This window comes from Physella acuta, unplaced genomic scaffold (assembly GCF_028476545.2).
Source record: "Physella acuta isolate Inbredline_101_S28 unplaced genomic scaffold, ASM2847654v3 ptg000124l, whole genome shotgun sequence".
NCBI lineage: Eukaryota > Metazoa > Mollusca > Gastropoda > Physidae > Physella > Physella acuta.
In genome coordinates, this window is record NW_026731643.1 from 361,176 (window position 1) to 379,969 (window position 18,794).

Genomic DNA, 18,794 nt, shown 5'->3' on the forward strand with positions numbered 1-18,794 from the left:
TTTTGTGAAGGTGTGTGATCGGGGGGGGGGGGGGGGGGGGGGGGGGGTGGCGCTCAGATGGTGTGATGTCACACTTTTGCATTATAAAAAGAGCAATGTTAGAAAACGAGTTTTAGCCCTTATTTCGCATTTTAGAAAACGGTTTTAATAAATTGTAATAGGAATTGATCAAAATACTCTAAGTTGTCAGAGTTGTGACAAGATTTTGGAAAAATATCGATGTTTTAAGAAAAATTCACAAGCAATGTTGAGGGGGGGGGGGTGTTGTAGGCTGAAGTGTGACGTCATTTTATGGGAGGGGGGTTGGCTTTTTGTGACATCATGTGACTGAGGGGAGAAGGAGATAAAAATCGTCAAAAAAAGGTGACGTCATTTATGGATGGCACATTTACAGTATACCTATCATGCTTTCTACGTTATGCATCTTGTAGCTACAACAAAGATACAGTGTGTTTGACTGAGGATTGATTGTGACAAAGTTGTGCATCCGATATTTTTGAAAACATTTTTTACCAATATTAATACTCGATTAGAAATGCACTCGGTATTTTAAAAATATTAGAACCACTGCACCAAGCAGCAATTAATCTCACGTGGGTTCAGCATTAACAGCGGCTGTCCATTTTGTGCTTGGCTGCAATAAAGATTTCATACAGAGTTAACAACGCCGTAAAGCCAGTTTTCTAATTCGTAGAAGTAAAGACTTGAACTGTCGTTACAAATTTGACCAAGCTCAAGGGAGATGTAAGTTTTTTTAACAATATTATGTAATTCGGTTTTTGGTTAGAGGCTGTATACATTAGTTTATATTTGCCAATAATTCCAATTTCGCTTTAGATTTCCCTTAATACACCATGATTGTTGAAAAAAGATATATATATATATATATACATATATATATATATATATATATATATATATATATATATATATATATATAAGCGCATTGGCATATATCGCCTCCCATTGACCGGTCAAAGTCCGAAACTTGACTTGATTTAGGCCCTTGAAAACCGTTCTTTTGATCAAGGAATCCAACAATAGCCATACGGATACAAAACAAAAAACTTCAAATAAACCGAGAGAGGCTCTCTATAATTTAGTTACTGAGATCTTGAGAACATTGAACAAGAAATGGAGGTTGCCATTAATGCAACGACATCCTCAGCTAACACAAATGCCGGCAGTTGCGTGACAATAATATGGCCAATAGATTATGCATTGTAGTGAAGCCCATTCTTGTGGATCCTGTGGCAGCGATGTCCATGCAATATGCGGAAACGCCAATGAAGCAGACGAAGGTTACGGAGGGAACATTACTTGCAGATTAAGTCACAATAAACAAGAAATCATTGACAACAGGTCAGCATCTCATACTAGCTTGCAAACTCAAGGTGCCAAGACGCTAAAAGAAATAAGATACACATTTTAAACAAGTTGAAGTGGGAAATAATGTACGCATCCGTATACCAGATGTTGACAGAGGTCGCGGTGATCCCCGAAGCGTCATTGCAGTTGTAATGAGCGTCTAATGCGCTTTCTACAAGCTAGGAACGGAAAATGGTGTTTTAAAACAACTATATGCTTGAAGTGAGTTTTCAATTCTTAACGAAAAACTGCTCTCAATGTCGTTCGTTGGCACTGAGGAAAAATCACTACGAACCATCGCATCTTCACAATCACTGACCGGCGGCCAAGGCTACATTTGCTGCTATTGAACAACCAAATGCACAAAAAATCGCTGCAAGTGTGAAAATATCAAGCTACTATATAGTTCTAAAAGCCATGAAAGTTATATCTGTTGTAACAAGTGAGAAAATAGTACAATAAAATAATTTGAATGTTTCTGTCATTTACTTTAATTGGTAATCAATAAAGACTTAATTTCGTGATACTTACGGTATAAAAGCCCTAAATCTGCTCATGATCTTCTAATTAGCACTTTCGCCGGTCCATCTTGGCCAGTCCATGGACTGGCTGGCGAAAGGCCGAAATCAAGTAAAGTTTTGGACTTCGACCGTTCAATGGGAGGCGATATTGGCCAATGCGCGAATTGGCCGGCCAATGCGTCCTTTATATGTACTGGATGAGATGGATGGATGGATGGATGGATGGATGGATGGATGGATGGATGGATGGATGGATGGATGGATGGATGGATGGATGGATGGATGGATGGATGGATGGATGGATGGATGGATGGATGGATGGATGGATGGATGGATGGATGGATGGATGGATGGATGGATGGATGGACGGATGGACGGATGGACGAATGGACGGATGGACGGATGGACGGATGGATGGATGGATGGATGGATGGATGGATGGATGGATGGATGGATGGATGGATGGATGGATGGATGGATAGATGGATGGATGGACGGATGGATGGATAGATGGACGGATGGATGGATGGATGGATGGATGGATGGACGGATGGACGGATGGATGGATGGACGGATGGACGGATGGATGGATGGACGGATGGACGGATGGACGGATGGACGGATGGACGGATTGACGGATGGACGGACGGACGGATGGACGGATGGACGGATGGACGGATGGACGGATGGACGGATGGATGGATAGATGGACGGATGGATGGATGGATAGATGGACGGATGGATGGATGGATGGACGGATGGATGGATGGATGGATGGACGGATGGATGGATGGATGGATGGATGGATGGATGGATGGATGGATGGATGGATGGATGGATGGATGGATGGATGGATGGATGGATGGATGGATGGATGGATGGATGGATGGATGGATGGATGGATGGATGGATGGATGGATGGATGGATGGATGGATGGATGGATGGATGGATGGATGGATGGATGGATGGATGGATGGATGGATGGGATGGATGGGATGGATGGGATGGATGGGATAGGATGGATGGGATGGATGGGATGGATGGATGGATAGATGGATGGATAACAGTACTCAATACTTATATATAAAATGTTATTATCGTATCTTAAACATTAATCAAATTTATTTTCACAGACATACTTACAAACTTACATACACACAGACATACGGGTAAAATTGCAATACTATGTTTCTCCGACCAGTGGCGCAAGCCTCTGTAAAAGTTGTACGGTCATAATACCACTGTTACATATTTTAATTTATTTCTGAATCAGTATATATGTTATGTATAATTATATATGTATGTTTGGAAAAGTCACTTAAAAACTGACGCTATGTGCACTCTGAGTTGGTTAAACCCCCCCCCCCCCCCCACCTCACCACTAGAACCGGGTAGGCCATAACTGTTTATATCGACATTAATGCCACAACTAGGTATACTCTGGGTAGGATAATTGACCTAAAGTAACCGGACAGTGGTGAATGATGTTGAGCCCCCCCCCCCCCCCCTCACCCCAAACCCACAACGCGTAATGAGGTACCAAAGTACCATGCTGCGAGAATCATAGCTTTTTGAAACAGGTATATCTCTGAAAATATTGGTAGTGCAATGACCAGTAAAGAGACGTGAGATCAATACAGTGATCTCATCCATACCTTATCATTATGTTAAAAATATGATCTTTAAAAACACAAAAAAACAGTAGCTAATTAAAAAATGAATGATCTGAACTTCAAGACAAATATTTTAGTTATATGTAGGCTTAGGGTTAGGGTTAGGGTAAGGGTTGCGTTCATTGTTTTTGGTTATATTTATATTGTGTATTTTTTTGGAGTGGTATATTGTTTTGTTTTGTTTTGTTGGCCTACATTGTGTTTTTTCTTATTTCTTCATAGTATTAATTTCAATTTATTTTACATCAGAGCGAAGTATATATATTTAAAACAGTGGAGATTTGTGAAAATCTCAATTTCGATTTTTTGCACGATTACAATACTTCCTCTATACTTCATATACGATAAAGAAAAATAGCAACAACAACAAATAAAAGAAACTCTGAGCCTAACTGAATGTAACCCAAGCCACAAAACAAGCTGAATGATACGCAGCCACTTCGACCACTAATATAGTTAGCAACAGTGGCGTAGCGAGGTCGGGTGTCACCCGGTGCGGCCCTTAATGGTGTCACCCCCCAGAGGCGTAGCGACCCTTCCCGGGGACAAATTTCCGATTTGCACCCCCTCCCTCAAGTTTTCGATTTGCACCCCCCCCCCCTCAAACTTTCGATTTTCACCCTCCCTCAAACTTTCTATTTGCACCCTCCCTCAAACTTTCGATTTGCATCCCCCCCCTCAAGTTTTTCTATATATATTTTGCTATTTTTTGCCTTGGTGTCACCACCCTAAATGGTGTCACCCGGTGCGGTCCACTCCCCCCCCCCCCCCGCTCCCCCCCCCCCCTCACTACGCCTCTGGTTAGCACAACGTGGAAAATTTGAATGTCATTCACATTTGCATTTTGCTTGCACATTTGCATACATATTTTCTCTGTCTTGTCTTTGGCCCTGAGGAGGCTTGGTGGTTTGCAGTTTACTACACCTAGTCATTTTTAATTTTATAGTTTTGAGAGATATGAGTTCAAGGTTTTTAAAATGGTGTTAAAATATATTGAATGTTTCAACATTTATAGGAAATTTTAGTACATTTGTACTTTTTTCATGTCCCAAATATACATAGATGATTTACACTTGTTTTAATTTATTTTGACAAAAAATGTAACGTAAGTACATATTACACTGATCAATTTTAATAATTTAGACTGGGAAGTAAATCGAAGTTTTAGAAAAAAAAAATTGCCTTTGACGGTGGGAGAAAGTTACATTCTGTTCAACTGAAAATGTGAGTCCATTGTCAAAACATTTACAACGACACTAATATAACCTCACCGCTGTGAATTTAAAATGTTTTGGAGTTTTTACTGTATTTACAGGAAAAACAGCATGCTGAGATTTCTGATATTGACGTGTGGCGTAGTCTGTTGGGGTTGTCAAATTGCCAACCCCGCCGCAAATGACTTCCTACAGAATTATGATCACGAAATCCAGAAATTAAAATCAGCTTGTCAATTGGCTGAATGGAACCACAAAACCAACATTACAGATTATAACGAAAAGTTGATGGTAATCTAAACAAATAAGATTTCATAATATAACAAAATGATAAGCTAAGCGATCCTACAGCAATAAAAACAGTTGACGGTAATCTAAAAAATTAACATTTCATAAAATAATACAAAATGATAGTTTAAACGATCCAACGCCATATAACAAAAAGTTGATTTTAATTTAAATGATACAGCGTTATAAATAATAATCAAAAGTGGATTGTAAGCTAAAACATTTAAACACTAACATAATGGATAACATTATATTTAAGTCGTAAGTTAAGTTATCACTACAAGCTGTTACTGAAAGATAATTAAATACCTTGGTAAATCGATTAAAAATTTGATTTTTGAAATAGGAAACACGTAGTTTAAACACTAATAATTTAAAGCACTTTTAAAGTTAAAATGCATTTGATAAAAGTAAAAAAAGAAGGTCGAACGACAATGTATTAATAGATAATGTGTCTTCATTAAGTAATTACAAACAAAAACTATGTTAAATAGAATAATTTTTATCATTAATTTTGTTCCAAAATGCATCCTAAATTAGTTTTCTTTGTATAAAGAATAATCACATGTTGTACAAATTTAAATTTTGTATCATTTTCTATATTTTTCCATTGAGGGGCTCGATGGAATTAAATATATATATATATTCATGCTCTAACGCTTTTAACCATACAAAATTTAAAATGTTTTTATTGCGTTAATATAAATTCCTAAAGTTTCTATTAAATCAATTCACTTTTACATAACGTTTATTATCTTATCTAGATGGACCAGAAAATGAAATGTTCCAGATTTAGGCAGGAAGCATATAAAAATGCGTCACGATTCAATCTGACTCTCTTGAATTCATATCAAAGACGCCAGTTCTCCAAGATTATGGACATAGATACCGACGCACAACAAAACAAGACGAAACTGGCCAGGGTGAGTTCAGTCAAGGTTATATCATAATTTCCTTTCATACCAAACTAACTTGTTATTCAGATGAAGGGGTTAAGACCATATATCCTTTCTCTGTCGGACAAAGTTTGGTTAGGGTTGCAGATTTTTCAATTCTTTATTTCGTTCTGTATTACTGCGAATGTTGAAATTCGTTTTTTTTTTAATTTCGACATGTCACATGTTTGTTTTTTTTTTTAACTTAATTAAATAAATCGTTTTTGACGGTTGTGCATATCTTGTTTTTATTTCAAATAAAGATTTACAGCTTCATGTGTTCGTTTTATTTTTATTTTCCATACACTTTTCATCAGTTTGTTTTCTTATTGTCTCAGCTGCAAGAAGTACTGAGCAAAATGCACGCTATCCACATCCAAGTCACAGCACCAAATTACGTCATGCCAGGTTATGTTTTACGATTGACATTGACAAAAATACGTTATTTTTAACCTTTGAACCCTTAGATCCTGAACCTAAAATCCACATGCCCCTTAGCTCCTGAGTTAAATATACACAAAACAGACTCTCAATTTAAAAAATAACTACGAATATAACAACCAAATTTTTTAAAATTGTTATTACTATTTTGAAATTTATTTCTACATGATTTATCGCCAATATTTTGACTTAGTTTTGGGGTCGAAAGTGTAGAGAAGAGTAACCCTTCTCTTAGATCTAGAAAGATGTAGACATCGGTAGAATAACGGTTTTGGAATTTAAAATTGTCTTTCCGTCGTAAATTTTAATACATAAATAAATTTTAAAAAATTGCTTCATGGACGTAGGCATTATAGGATCTTACCCGAAGTCGAACAATATACCAGTTACGTACTTTTTCAGTCTCGCAGTTTTACGTAAGGACAACCGTTTTGGATAAGGTGTCTAATACCGATTTATCGGTGTCTCGAGATTTATAACTCTGACCGATACATTGGTACCGCGGGTATAAAAACCTGTACATGTATTACATTTTAGAAATACGTTTTGACCTAAGAAACTACTAGATAGGGATTTTGGGATTACTGTTAGGGATCCATTTATAACGACCACAAAAATATCAACCTTAAATAACCTAGTTTACAAACGTCCATTTATGAGGAACATTCCCTTTTAAACACTTTTTGGGAGATACATTGTTAGGTATTTTATTCAATGCTCAAATGACTAGTGGTGGAAGTAGAAGACAATAGTTTGGATATACCAGCGCCTGTCTATTACCCCCCGCCCAGTAGGACATTATCCCCCCCCCCTTATGACTAGGTTAGAGTTAGGGTACAGGTACAGGTACAGGTACAGGTACAGGTACAGGTACAGGTACAGGTACAGGTACAGGTACAGGTACAGGTACAGGTACAGGTACAGGTACAGGTACAGGTACAGGTACAGGTACAGGTACAGGTACAGGTACAGGTACAGGTACAGGTACAGGTACAGGTACAGGTACAGGTACAGGTACAGGTACAGGTACAGGTACAGGTACAGGTACAGGTACAGGTACAGGTACAGGTACAGGTACAGGTACAGGTACAGGTACAGGTACAGGTACAGGTACAGGTACAGGTACAGGTACAGGTACAGGTACAGGTACAGGTACAGGTACAGGTACAGGTACAGGTACAGGTACAGGTACAGGTACAGGTACAGGTACAGGTACAGGTACAGGTACAGATACAGGTACAGGTACAGATACAGATACAGATACAGATACAGATACAGATACAGATACAGATACAGATACAGATACAGATACAGATACAGATACAGATACAGATACAGATACAGATACAGATACAGATACAGATACAGATACAGATACAGATACAGATACAGATACAGATACAGATACAGATACAGATACAGATACAGATACAGATACAGATACAGAATAAATGGATCCCCTTTAGATTAAATAAAAATCAGTATTAGAATAGTAAATACATTTTAATTGGTCGCTTTTATACAGTTTGATGTATGAAACTAATGTTTTCATTGTGGAAAATCTGATTAAAATATGCAATTTTACTTAAACGAGCTGTTCAAAATACTTCCAATACTTAACTTTAATTAATATATTTAAGTGTCTCAAAAAGAGAATATTGTTAAGTAATATAACACCGTCTATACCTCTTTAAGATATTTATCAATTTTCATTTTTTTTTCTGCTTCAGAAAAGGGCAGCACAGACTCGCCTGGTGCCAAATTGAAAAAATTGTATTCTGAATATGTTTCACTTAGCAACGACGCCATTCGATTTTTGGGTAGAATTAAGATTTATTTTAAAAAATTAAGACTTCACCTATACATTTATTTAAATTAAAACATTTGTCAAAAAAATTAATAAAAGCTTATTAAATTAATACAAGCTTTAAAACATTAAATTTGATATAATTGAATCACGTAGCTAAAACGGATCGCTAACCAAAAGAAGCACAACCCATTATAGAACGGAAAATTATTAATAAAATAGTAATCCTTCATTATTTTAAAAAAGTAGTCAAACATGAAGTAAGTAAAAAGTTATATTAATTTGCATTGTCATCGGATCTTGACTCTAATTTTCAAGTTCAAAAGAATCGATTTGGTAAAATTGGTTGAAATTTCCGTCCCAAATTTCAATCAACAAAAGACATATTTGGGACATATGATTCAAACTAAATAAAACCGTCTAAAATATTTACGTATATTGATGGAATACATTTTAATTTTGACATCGATGAATCATTTTTTTATATATCATCATCGACATCACCATTATTTTATATAATTTCGCCTGCTAGGTTACCCTGACTACGGCGCCTACTGGAGGTCGGTCTATGAAGACGCCAACTTTAAAGACAGTATTCGAGCTTTGTACGAGCAGGTCCAACCTTTGTACAAACATTTCCACGCATATGTCAGACGTAAGCTAAAGGCAATCCACGTGAACGTCAGCTTTCCTGACTCTGGTCATGTTCCAGAAAACCTGTATTGTAAGTGCGAGCAGGGCCGGCGCTACCTATAAGGCGGTTGCATAGGGCGCTCTCCGTAGGGGGGCGCCAAAATGGGTTGGAAAAACAAATTGAAAGTTTGAGGGGGTGGTGTGTACATCGAAAGTTTTAGGGGGGGGGGTGCAAATCGAAAGTTTGAGGGGGGGGGTGTGCAAATCGAAAGTTTGTCCTCGGGCGCCGGGATGTGGGCACGAAAACAATTGCGGGGTGGGGGGCGCTTTTAATAAGTTTTGCCTAGGGTGCTAAATAACCTGGCGCGGGCACTGAGTGCGAGCGACTCTAATGCAAAGAAGAAAACGTTCAAGCATGTCTATTATTTAGGGGTGTAAATTCTATTACAATGGAGGGCAACTTTGAGCACGTTTTGCGAGCTTGAATTGAGATGGGTTGGGGAGAGAGCGTTTACTGTTTTCTGAAATAGCGTAATAGGGCTAGACAATATACACTCCTGCACAATGATTTGTCTTTGATATAATAAACTTGCATGAAATGCATTGTAAACATTTAAATATTGTGTTTTCATATAAATGATCTTTGTAGATACTGCGGTGGAATTTGGGCCTCCTATTAGCGGTAAAACTTCATTTGATATTTCAGCTGAAATGGTCAAAAAAGTACGTGGTATTGTTACTTACATATGTAAGCATTAGAATAAGATTCTCCAGCTAGAAGGTTTCTAGTTCGCTAAATACACATTCAATAATGGAACTGTACATGCTTGTGCACTTTAGAATTTAGTTGGTAATATTAACATGCTTTGTGTGTAAATCTGTAGAACTACACAGCCCTGAAGATATACGAGATGGCCGATGATTTCTTCAGATCAATGGGAATGCATCCGATGCCGAGGATATTCTGGAACAAATCCTTATTAGAACCGCCTACAGATGAACGACAAGTAGATTGCTATCCCAGTGCTTGGGATTTTGGGGACGGCAAAGATTTTCGGCGAGTTTTCGTTGCTAGAATTAACTGTTTATACAAAAAATATATTAATTTAATGCTTTTAATAATGATTGTTTAATTAATACATTGTACACATAGGAATTAATATAATTAAAAATAAAAATTAATCATCCTATTAACTATTATGCTATCAACTGCTAAAATATATACATTTACATAAACATATATATATATATATATATATATATATATATATATATATATATATATATATATATATATTTATATTTATATATATATATATAGATATATATATATATATATATATATATATATATATATATATATATATATATATATGCATAGGCTATATAATTGAAATAAATGTGTCTTCAGCACATATATAAGATCGTAAAACATATACCAAACAGTTTTAACTCTATTATAAATAATTTCATATAAAAATAAACTTAAATACTCAGACATTAAGAAAGAATTCGAATTACTAAAAAAATATTTCTAAGTGCATTCCGACTATAATTAAAAGTAGCGAGGGGGGTGAGAGGAGGTAGAATTACTAAATAACAAAAACATTATTGCAAACAAATAAGAGTATTTTAAAATAAAAAATTTCGTTACGATAAATTCTGACCAGCCTTACTAAATAATGTACACATATTTATGTATGAGCTTCTTGCCTAGAATTAAAATGTGCACGGGGATTTCAAAATACGACTTTAGTACAGTCCACCACGAAATGGGACATATTCAATACTTTCTTCAATACAAGCATCTGCCATCTGTCTTTAGAGACGGAGCCAACCCAGGTTAGTTTTGGCATTAATTTTAACACCCTTAGGTGAAACGCGGTCTATTTTTGTGAGTTTAGTAATGTTTGACTACACTGATTGGCTGAAATAAATGGCGTAAACGATTTCAGTGTTGGGTTAAATGTTTTAATAACAAATGATTAATGTTTTTCATTTGATCTGTTCACTGCACATAATCTTTTAACTTTAATACTTTGTAAATAACTTCTTTAAGTTTCTAGTTGTTGCATTTTTAGCGCAATTTCCATTCTGGAGAATTGCGTTTATTAACCCGTCATTTCTGGATGTATGAATGTATGAATGAATGGATGTGTGTCCGCTGCTTTAAGTCGTATCTCCTCCTCAACGAAGCAATATCGAGGACTAGTTCCAAAGCAATTATGTTAAGCAAGTTACGAGGATGAACATAGGCGAAAAAAAATTCCGGGTTTCTTTCATGGATTTCCCGGAAAAGCCAAAAAACCTCGAAAAAATGCAGTTTTTGGCCCATATCTCAGCAACCAGACCACTTAGCGACTTGAAACATGTACCAATCGATTTCTGCCATAATTTAGAACAATATTGCCGAAGAAAGTTTTCAAAAATATCCTTTCGTTTGGTCACAAAAAAAATTTTGAATTAATTAAAATTTGGACCGAATTAGTAGGCATTTTTATCCAACCACATTACACGCGTCATCACGTTCAATAGCTGCGCCATCACGTTCAATGTCTGCGACATCACGTTCGGTAGCTAGGCGCGCAATGGTTTTTAGTCATGTAACTCTATTGTAAATAAAACATGTAAAATACTGAAAAAAAATTACTAAAAAACGTTTTAATAACTAACCAATGGTTTTCCTAACCCTGCTCTTAATTTACGCTACGAAGAGCTATTTTTAGATAACACAAGGAAATAGCGCTAAAATTGCCACTAGACTTTTTAATTACCTTGTTTTAACGTGATTATGGTTAAAACACTATACTTTTTAAGTTGTACACAATATGATTGAAAATGTTTTTTTTTAAATTTTTTTTTCAGAATGTATTTTAAAAAGAACTACATTTAGTTCTTATAACGTTTTTTATTGCATTATAATTTTAAACGATAATTGTTTAAAGAAAATTAGTACACTATGCAATTAGTAAAAAAAAAAAACATGAAATAAATAAAGGATACCACTTTACTTTATTTACTACATTGTTTTAAGTACTATCTAGTACTATATAGTATTACGTAATTCAAAAATAAAATAAAATTAATCTGCTTTCTTTCATAAAAGATTTGGTCGCAAAAATATATAAAAGATTTAGTGAGCGAACATACCTTTTATTTTCAAAATGCATATTAGTTTTATTTTATTTTTTTCAGTGCGTTTAAAAGCTTGTTGCTATAAAGTGACGGAGTGGCCTAGCGGGTTTAAGTCGGTAGATCGGCATTGAGCTCTGATGGGTACCTAATTCACGTTATGAAAGTAATGGCGGTTGGGCTTAGTGCTGACCACACTATCCCTTCATTCGCCGAGGACATAGAAACAGGTGGACTCTACTTCATTTTCCCCATAGACCGTCAGGTTTGGAAAAGGGAACTTGCCTATTTTTTACAAGCTTTTATTTAACTCACTTCCTCGACAGTCTGTCTGTCTGTCTAGACCGAAACGCCGGAGTGAACATTCGGAAACTTCTACTTGATCGATACGATTCACACTTGGCACGTGGGTCAAGACATGAAGACAATGCAATCTGAAATTAAATTTGACTTAATTTTTAATGAATTAATTAAAATTTGGACAGAATTAGTAGGCATGTCTATCCAACCACACCACACGCGTCATCACGTTCAATAGCTGCGCCATCACGTTCAATGGCTGCGCCATCACGTTCAGTAGTCGCGCAATGGTTTTTAGTCATGTAACTCTATTGTAAATAAAACATGTAAAGTACTGAAAAGAAATTCATAAAAAACATTTTATTAACAAGCTTTTATGTAATAATGCACTAAAAAGTAGAAAATAGATTATAGACTACTATTTAAATAACTATAAAGAAAAGCGTGGGTGTCTTCCTTAACATTAGTAAAGGTATCCAATAGATACTAAAGTGATCCACGCTTTTCTTTATAGTTATTTAAATAGTAGTCTATAATTTATTTTCTACTTTTTAGTGCATTATTACATAAGAGCTTGTTATTAAAACGTTTTTTATGAATTTTTTTATAAGCTTTTATTTAACTCACTTCCTCGTCAGTCGTCAGTCTAGACCGAAACGCAGGAGTGAAAATTCGGAAACTTCTACTTGACCGATACGATTCACATTTGGCACGTGGGTCAAGACATGCAGACAATGCAATCTGAAACTAAATTTAACTTAATTGGATGCCTAATTAATTTTTTATGAATTATTTAAAATTTGGACCGAATTAGTAGGCATGTCTATCCAACCACACCACACGCGTCATCACCTTCAATAGCTGCGCCATCACGTTCAATGGCTGCGTTCAAAAACCATTGCGCGCCTACTGAACGTGATGTTCAGTAGACGCGCAATGGTTTTTAGTCATGTAACTCTATTGTAAATAAAACATGTAAAGTACTGACAAAAAAATTCATAAAAAACGTTTTAATAACAAGCTTTTATGTAATAATGCACTAAAAAGTAGAAAATAAATTATAGACTACTATTTAAATAACTAGAAAGAAAAGCGTGGGTGTCTTCCTAAACATTAGTGTAGGTATCCAATAGATACTAAAGTGACCCTTGCTTTTCTTTCTAGTTATTTAAATAGTAGTCTATAATTTATTTTCTACTTTTTAGTGCATTATTACATAAAAGCTTGTTATTAAAACGTTTTTTATGATTTTTTTATAGTTGTTTTATTATCGCTTTAGCGTGCAACAATGTGAATTATAATGCCTTTCTGTATTTAACTGAAGGCTTCCATGAGGCTATAGGCGACACAATATCGTTGTCTGTAGATACCCAGGCACATTTAAAGTCGGTGAACTTGATCAAGGAGGTGGTATACGACAAGGGTGAGAAGAGAAAGCTAGTTTTTTTTTTAATTCGAGCTACCAAAAATTATAAGTCAAAGCATATGTAATCAGCAAGCTATGACACACTTTCAATAAGCCTTAATTTATTATTTATTAAACTTTCACGTTTATTCGTTTTAATGACTAAAATTACAAATTAAAATTCTAGAGTCCGATATCAATTTTTTGATGGCCCAGGCTCAGAAAACGATTATTATGATCCCGATTACCTATTTTGCTGACCAGTGGAGATGGGAGGTCTTTAGTGGGGAGACAACTAAAGACAACTACAACAGAAGGTGGTGGGAATACAGGTAAGGTTTATACAGGTAGAGGGCAACAGGTAATATTTACACAGGTAGTGGGAAAACAGGTATTGTTTATTCAGGTAATAGGGAAACAGGTAATGTTTACACAGATTGAGAGAATACATTCAATGTTTACATAGATCGTGGGAATATAGGTAAGTTTAAAACAAACTAGACTACCCGTTATTCTTAAATCACCATGGGTTTCGATGGAAATCGATAAATGGAAATACGTTTGTTTGACGATTTTTATCTTTCCCCCTTAAATTTCCACTTTCGCAAATCATCTTCACAAAAACCCAGTCACACATTAAAAGAGAAGTCTCACAAAATGTTTGTGTCTTTTAAAAACATCTTGGCCGAGCATGCGTTAGACTACACTATCCCTTCTTATTCTTTGTTCACAGAAAGAGGTGAACTTTATTTCACATTCCCTTGTTCCGCCAAGTCCTGATAGGCAACTTCATCATTCACATCTAAAAAAAAAGTCACATCAGAGATTACATTTTTTTTTTCCAATAAAAACATCGATTTTTTTTTAAATATATACTTTTCTTAGCATGAACCTCATTTGAATAATAAATGAATAAAGTGTTAAAAGCAACGTCAAATAAAATGTCAAAAAAGCTGTCGTGAATGCTAGTATGTTATTAAGTAAAAGTCTAAGAGGATAAGGCTTTAAATATCATTCTTATATGTACAATATACATCGCCAGGTGTAAATACGAAGGTATATCTCCAATTGTGGCAAGTAAAAGCCCATTCTTTGATCCTGGATATATCTACCACATGACTGCCAATATACCACTCGTGAGGTTAGTTATTTACCTATTTACTTTTACTACACACACACACAAACACACACACAAATATATATATATATATATATATATATATATATATATATATATATATATATATATATATATCTCAAAATCTACATCCACATCCACAACCACAACCATAACCACATCCACAATCCACATCCACATCCATATCTCAAAATCTACATCCACATCCACAACCACATCCACAACCACTTCCACATCCACTTCACATCCATATCTCAAAATCTATACTATACTATACTTAGCAACAACACAACGTAAAGAACATATGACTATGCATTAACCACCTGGCCCGCCCAATCCTAATCAACACATCCCCTTTCATCACACCCACCCCCCCCCCCCTAAACCTTATGATCCCAATATCATATTGCCCCATAACTGCATTCCCATCGTCCCCATGACCCCACCCCTGTGTTGAAATACTATGGTAAATTCTGAGGATGATGTATTATCAAAATAAATTTCTAACAACATTAACTTGATTCCAACCCCCACAATGCCATGTCCATCGTTTCGCATCATGTATTATTCGTCATTAAGGTTCCGATTGTTGCTCATTTAAGAAATTGTTTTATTTACACGGCCTATAAACAAACTTTGTAAAACATTATTTGACACAATGTTACTATTATCTTCTATGTCCACAACGTACATAATTTTATTATCTGTAACTTTAATGACATGTATGGCTTTATTTGAACTCTTTTATGAGAACACTGTTAACCAATTTGTTACCTTTAAAACTCCACTGTATCCACACACCCCGTGATAGCTACACGCCTACCCGACCCTAACCTGTCGGTACTAAACATTCAAACAAAAAACATAAACACGACTGAGCCCACCAACCTATCACCCTCCCTTTCGTCAAAACCCTCCCCCCCCCCCCTAAAACACACTATAAATAGTAACACCGCTGCAGTTAGATCACACAGCACAGATTTTGACGCTTGGCTTGCCTTAAACACATAAAAACACTCTATCCATGCCTTGTCAGACATCTCTATCCCCCCCCCCTGCCCACAGAAACGATAACCCCACATTCTTTTTAGCTGTTCCACCTACATCATACCCACCCCAACATCAGTTTACTTATTTATCTATTTTTGTAATTCACTATTGTACGGACGTAAATTAAATCTGTGTAAAACAACTAAGAATTTTTCGTGCGTGTGTGACTACTCTACTGGTTATACAAAGAGTGAGAACACACACCATGTGATCTGTTTATTTTTTTTCACCAGCCCTTGTTTCCTTTGTGTACATAAAATACAAATATTTTATAATTAAAATTTTAATTTTTTAAAGTGAAATCCCCCCTTCCCCTCTTTTGTATTTACTATGTTTATTGTACAGAATGTGATGAAATCCATACAAACCAAAAAAAGAAAAAAAATGCAATGTTTAATGTTTACTTTTGTGGTTCCAAAATCTATAGCGATTACAGAATGACTGACACACTACCACCAACTTTATATTTTATGTCTATTCGTCAGCTATTTTGTAAGCATCATCCATCGGTTCCAGTTCTACAAAGCTCTCTGTGACATTTCTCGATACAGAGGTCCACTACACAGGTGTGATATATATAACAACAAACGAGCAGGTGCAAAACTACGGTAATATATTATATTGTCTTAACTGTTTAAAATTGGCGTAGCTGTACTATTTTTTCAATACATTTTTTAAAAAGTATTTTATGGTAAATTTAATTTAATTTTGGCAAAATTATGCTAGATAAATGCTACTATTGTTCTGTAATAGTGCGTATTTAATCTAAAATGCCAATGCATTGATATAGTTTATTTTCCTTATCTCATGTATACAAAATTAAACTCTAGTGAAATGTCAAAATTTGTTTTCGTTAATTTCATCAAATTCCAGCGAAATGTTATAATTTATTTTCGTTAATTTCGTCAAATTCCAGAGAAATGTTGAGTCTCGGGTCATCGAAGCCTTGGCCAGAAGCCCTGTACGTCCTCACTGGCCAGTTCAAAATGAACGCTAAGCCTCTGATCGACTACTTCAAGCCGTTACTGGATTATCTCGTCAAAGAAAATGGCAATGACCACGGTTGGAACCCACATTGTCCAATTGTTGTTCCAGAACCCTAAGTTTTGATCAACCATCAAATAAACAACCATATTTTGAAACGTCTTTTGCTTTTTTACTCTCTCGTATATACGAAGTATAGAGAAAGTATTGTAATCGTGCAAAAACGTTTTACACCTCACTGATACGGAAAAACATAATTTTGCAATCTTGTCCGTATTTCTGTGTGTCTGTGTGTGTGTGTGTGTGTCTGTGTGTGTGTCTGTGTGTAAACACGATTACTTGAGTACCGTTACAGCTAGGTTGATGAAATTTCATATATAAGTGTTTTATCAAAATCGTAGATCCGATTCAACTTTTGAGCGATTTCTGATAACCGGATGTGGTACTTTTTCTACTTTGAATTTTTCAAAAAGCGTATAACTTGAGTACTATTTCAGATAGATAAATGAAATTTAACATGTAAGTAAAATATCTAATTCTCTACCTTCTGTTATATGTTGAGTAATTTCCGTTGACCGGAAGTACTAATTTACGCTATTTCCGATTTCTCAAAAAACGCACGTAAATTTATAAAGTACTAATAATATTGCGCACTATTATGCACATTTTATTTGGCGTTCACTTAGTGTGCAATTCTTTTTTTTACGAGATTCCATTCTATTAAAAAAAGTTTACGTAATTTAAAAAATGGATTACAAATATTGTCTATGTCCTGAGTTGCCATTCCTCGTAGTTTTATATTCGAATATCCGAAAAAGTTTAGGGGAGATCACTCCCGGTTCATTTTTTTGTTTCATTTACATCAATATTTTTTTTGGCTGCTTTAGCAATGGTATTTCAATAATAATAATTATAATCGCTATTTCTAAATCATTTTATAACATAATACATGGAAGCGTTGATTATCTGGTTAACGAAAATAGTAACGACCACGAATGGGGCCCACAATGCCCTGATTTTTATTCTGACTAAACTAGACAAAATTTTAAATAAAACCCTAATAGGAGATTATATTTTGTGGGTTTTTTTAGTGTTTTTAGTTGTTTTCTTCTCTGCTTTCAAAAATTGCAAATTAAAGTAAATATTATGACTTTTTTAGCGCAATTTCCATTCTGGAGAATTGCGTTTATTAACCCGTCATTTCTGGATGTATGAATGTATGAATGGATGGATGGATGGATGAATGTGTGTCCGCAGCTTTAAGTCGTATCTCCTCCTCAACGAAGCAATATCGATGACTAGTTCCAAAAGCAATTATGTTAAGCAAGTTACGAGGATGAACATAGGCTATAAAAATTCCGGGTTTCTTTCATGGATTTCCCGGAAAATCCAAAAAACCTCGAAAAAAATCAGTTTTTGGCCCATATCTCGGCAACCAGACCACTTAGCGACTTGAAACATGTACCAATCGATTCCTGTCATAATTTAGAACAGTTTTCAAAAATATCCTTTCGTTCGGTCACAAAATTTTTTTTTAAGTAATTAAAATTTGGACCGAATTAGTAGGCATTTTTTCCAACCACACCACACGCGTCATCACGTTCAATAGCTGCGCCATCACGTTCAATGGCTGCGTCATCACCGTTCAGTAGCTAGGCGCGCAATAGTTTTTAGTCATGTAACTCTATTGTAAATAAAACATGTAAAATACTGAACATTTTTTTAATAAAAAACGTTTTAATAACTAACCAATGGTTTTACTAACCCTGCTCTTGATTTACGCTACGACAGAGCTATTTTTAGATAACATAAGGAAATTGCGCTAAAATTGTCACTAGCCTTTTTAATTAACTTGTTTCTTCTTTGAAACGCGCGAAGGAAAGTTTGTGCAAAGTAAAACTTGA

General features: G+C 35.3%; 1 protein-coding gene across 1 annotated transcript; it reads left to right on the plus strand.

Annotated features, from left to right (window-relative positions):
- The first annotated feature begins 636 nt into the window (after positions 1-636).
- Positions 637-17,038, plus strand: LOC131934958 (angiotensin-converting enzyme-like). Its single transcript, XM_059291231.1, has 14 exons — positions 637-744; positions 4,879-5,068; positions 5,830-5,988; positions 6,339-6,408; positions 8,172-8,261; positions 8,781-8,972; positions 9,531-9,604; positions 9,766-9,938; positions 10,599-10,723; positions 13,638-13,736; positions 13,906-14,050; positions 14,761-14,859; positions 16,392-16,514; positions 16,823-17,038. Coding segments are annotated over exons 1-14 (1,728 nt in total). The 5' UTR covers positions 637-742; the 3' UTR covers positions 17,010-17,038.
- The last annotated feature ends 1,756 nt before the right edge of the window (positions 17,039-18,794 follow it).

Excerpts from the sequence above, each read along its gene's own strand:
- LOC131934958 (XM_059291231.1), top strand. Across the intron at positions 9,939-10,598 it reads GGGGACGGCAAAGATTTTCG|AATTAAAATGTGCACGGGGA; the intron begins GCGAGTTTTCGT and ends CTTCTTGCCTAG. Across the intron at positions 16,515-16,822 it reads CGAGCAGGTGCAAAACTACG|AGAAATGTTGAGTCTCGGGT; the intron begins GTAATATATTAT and ends GTCAAATTCCAG.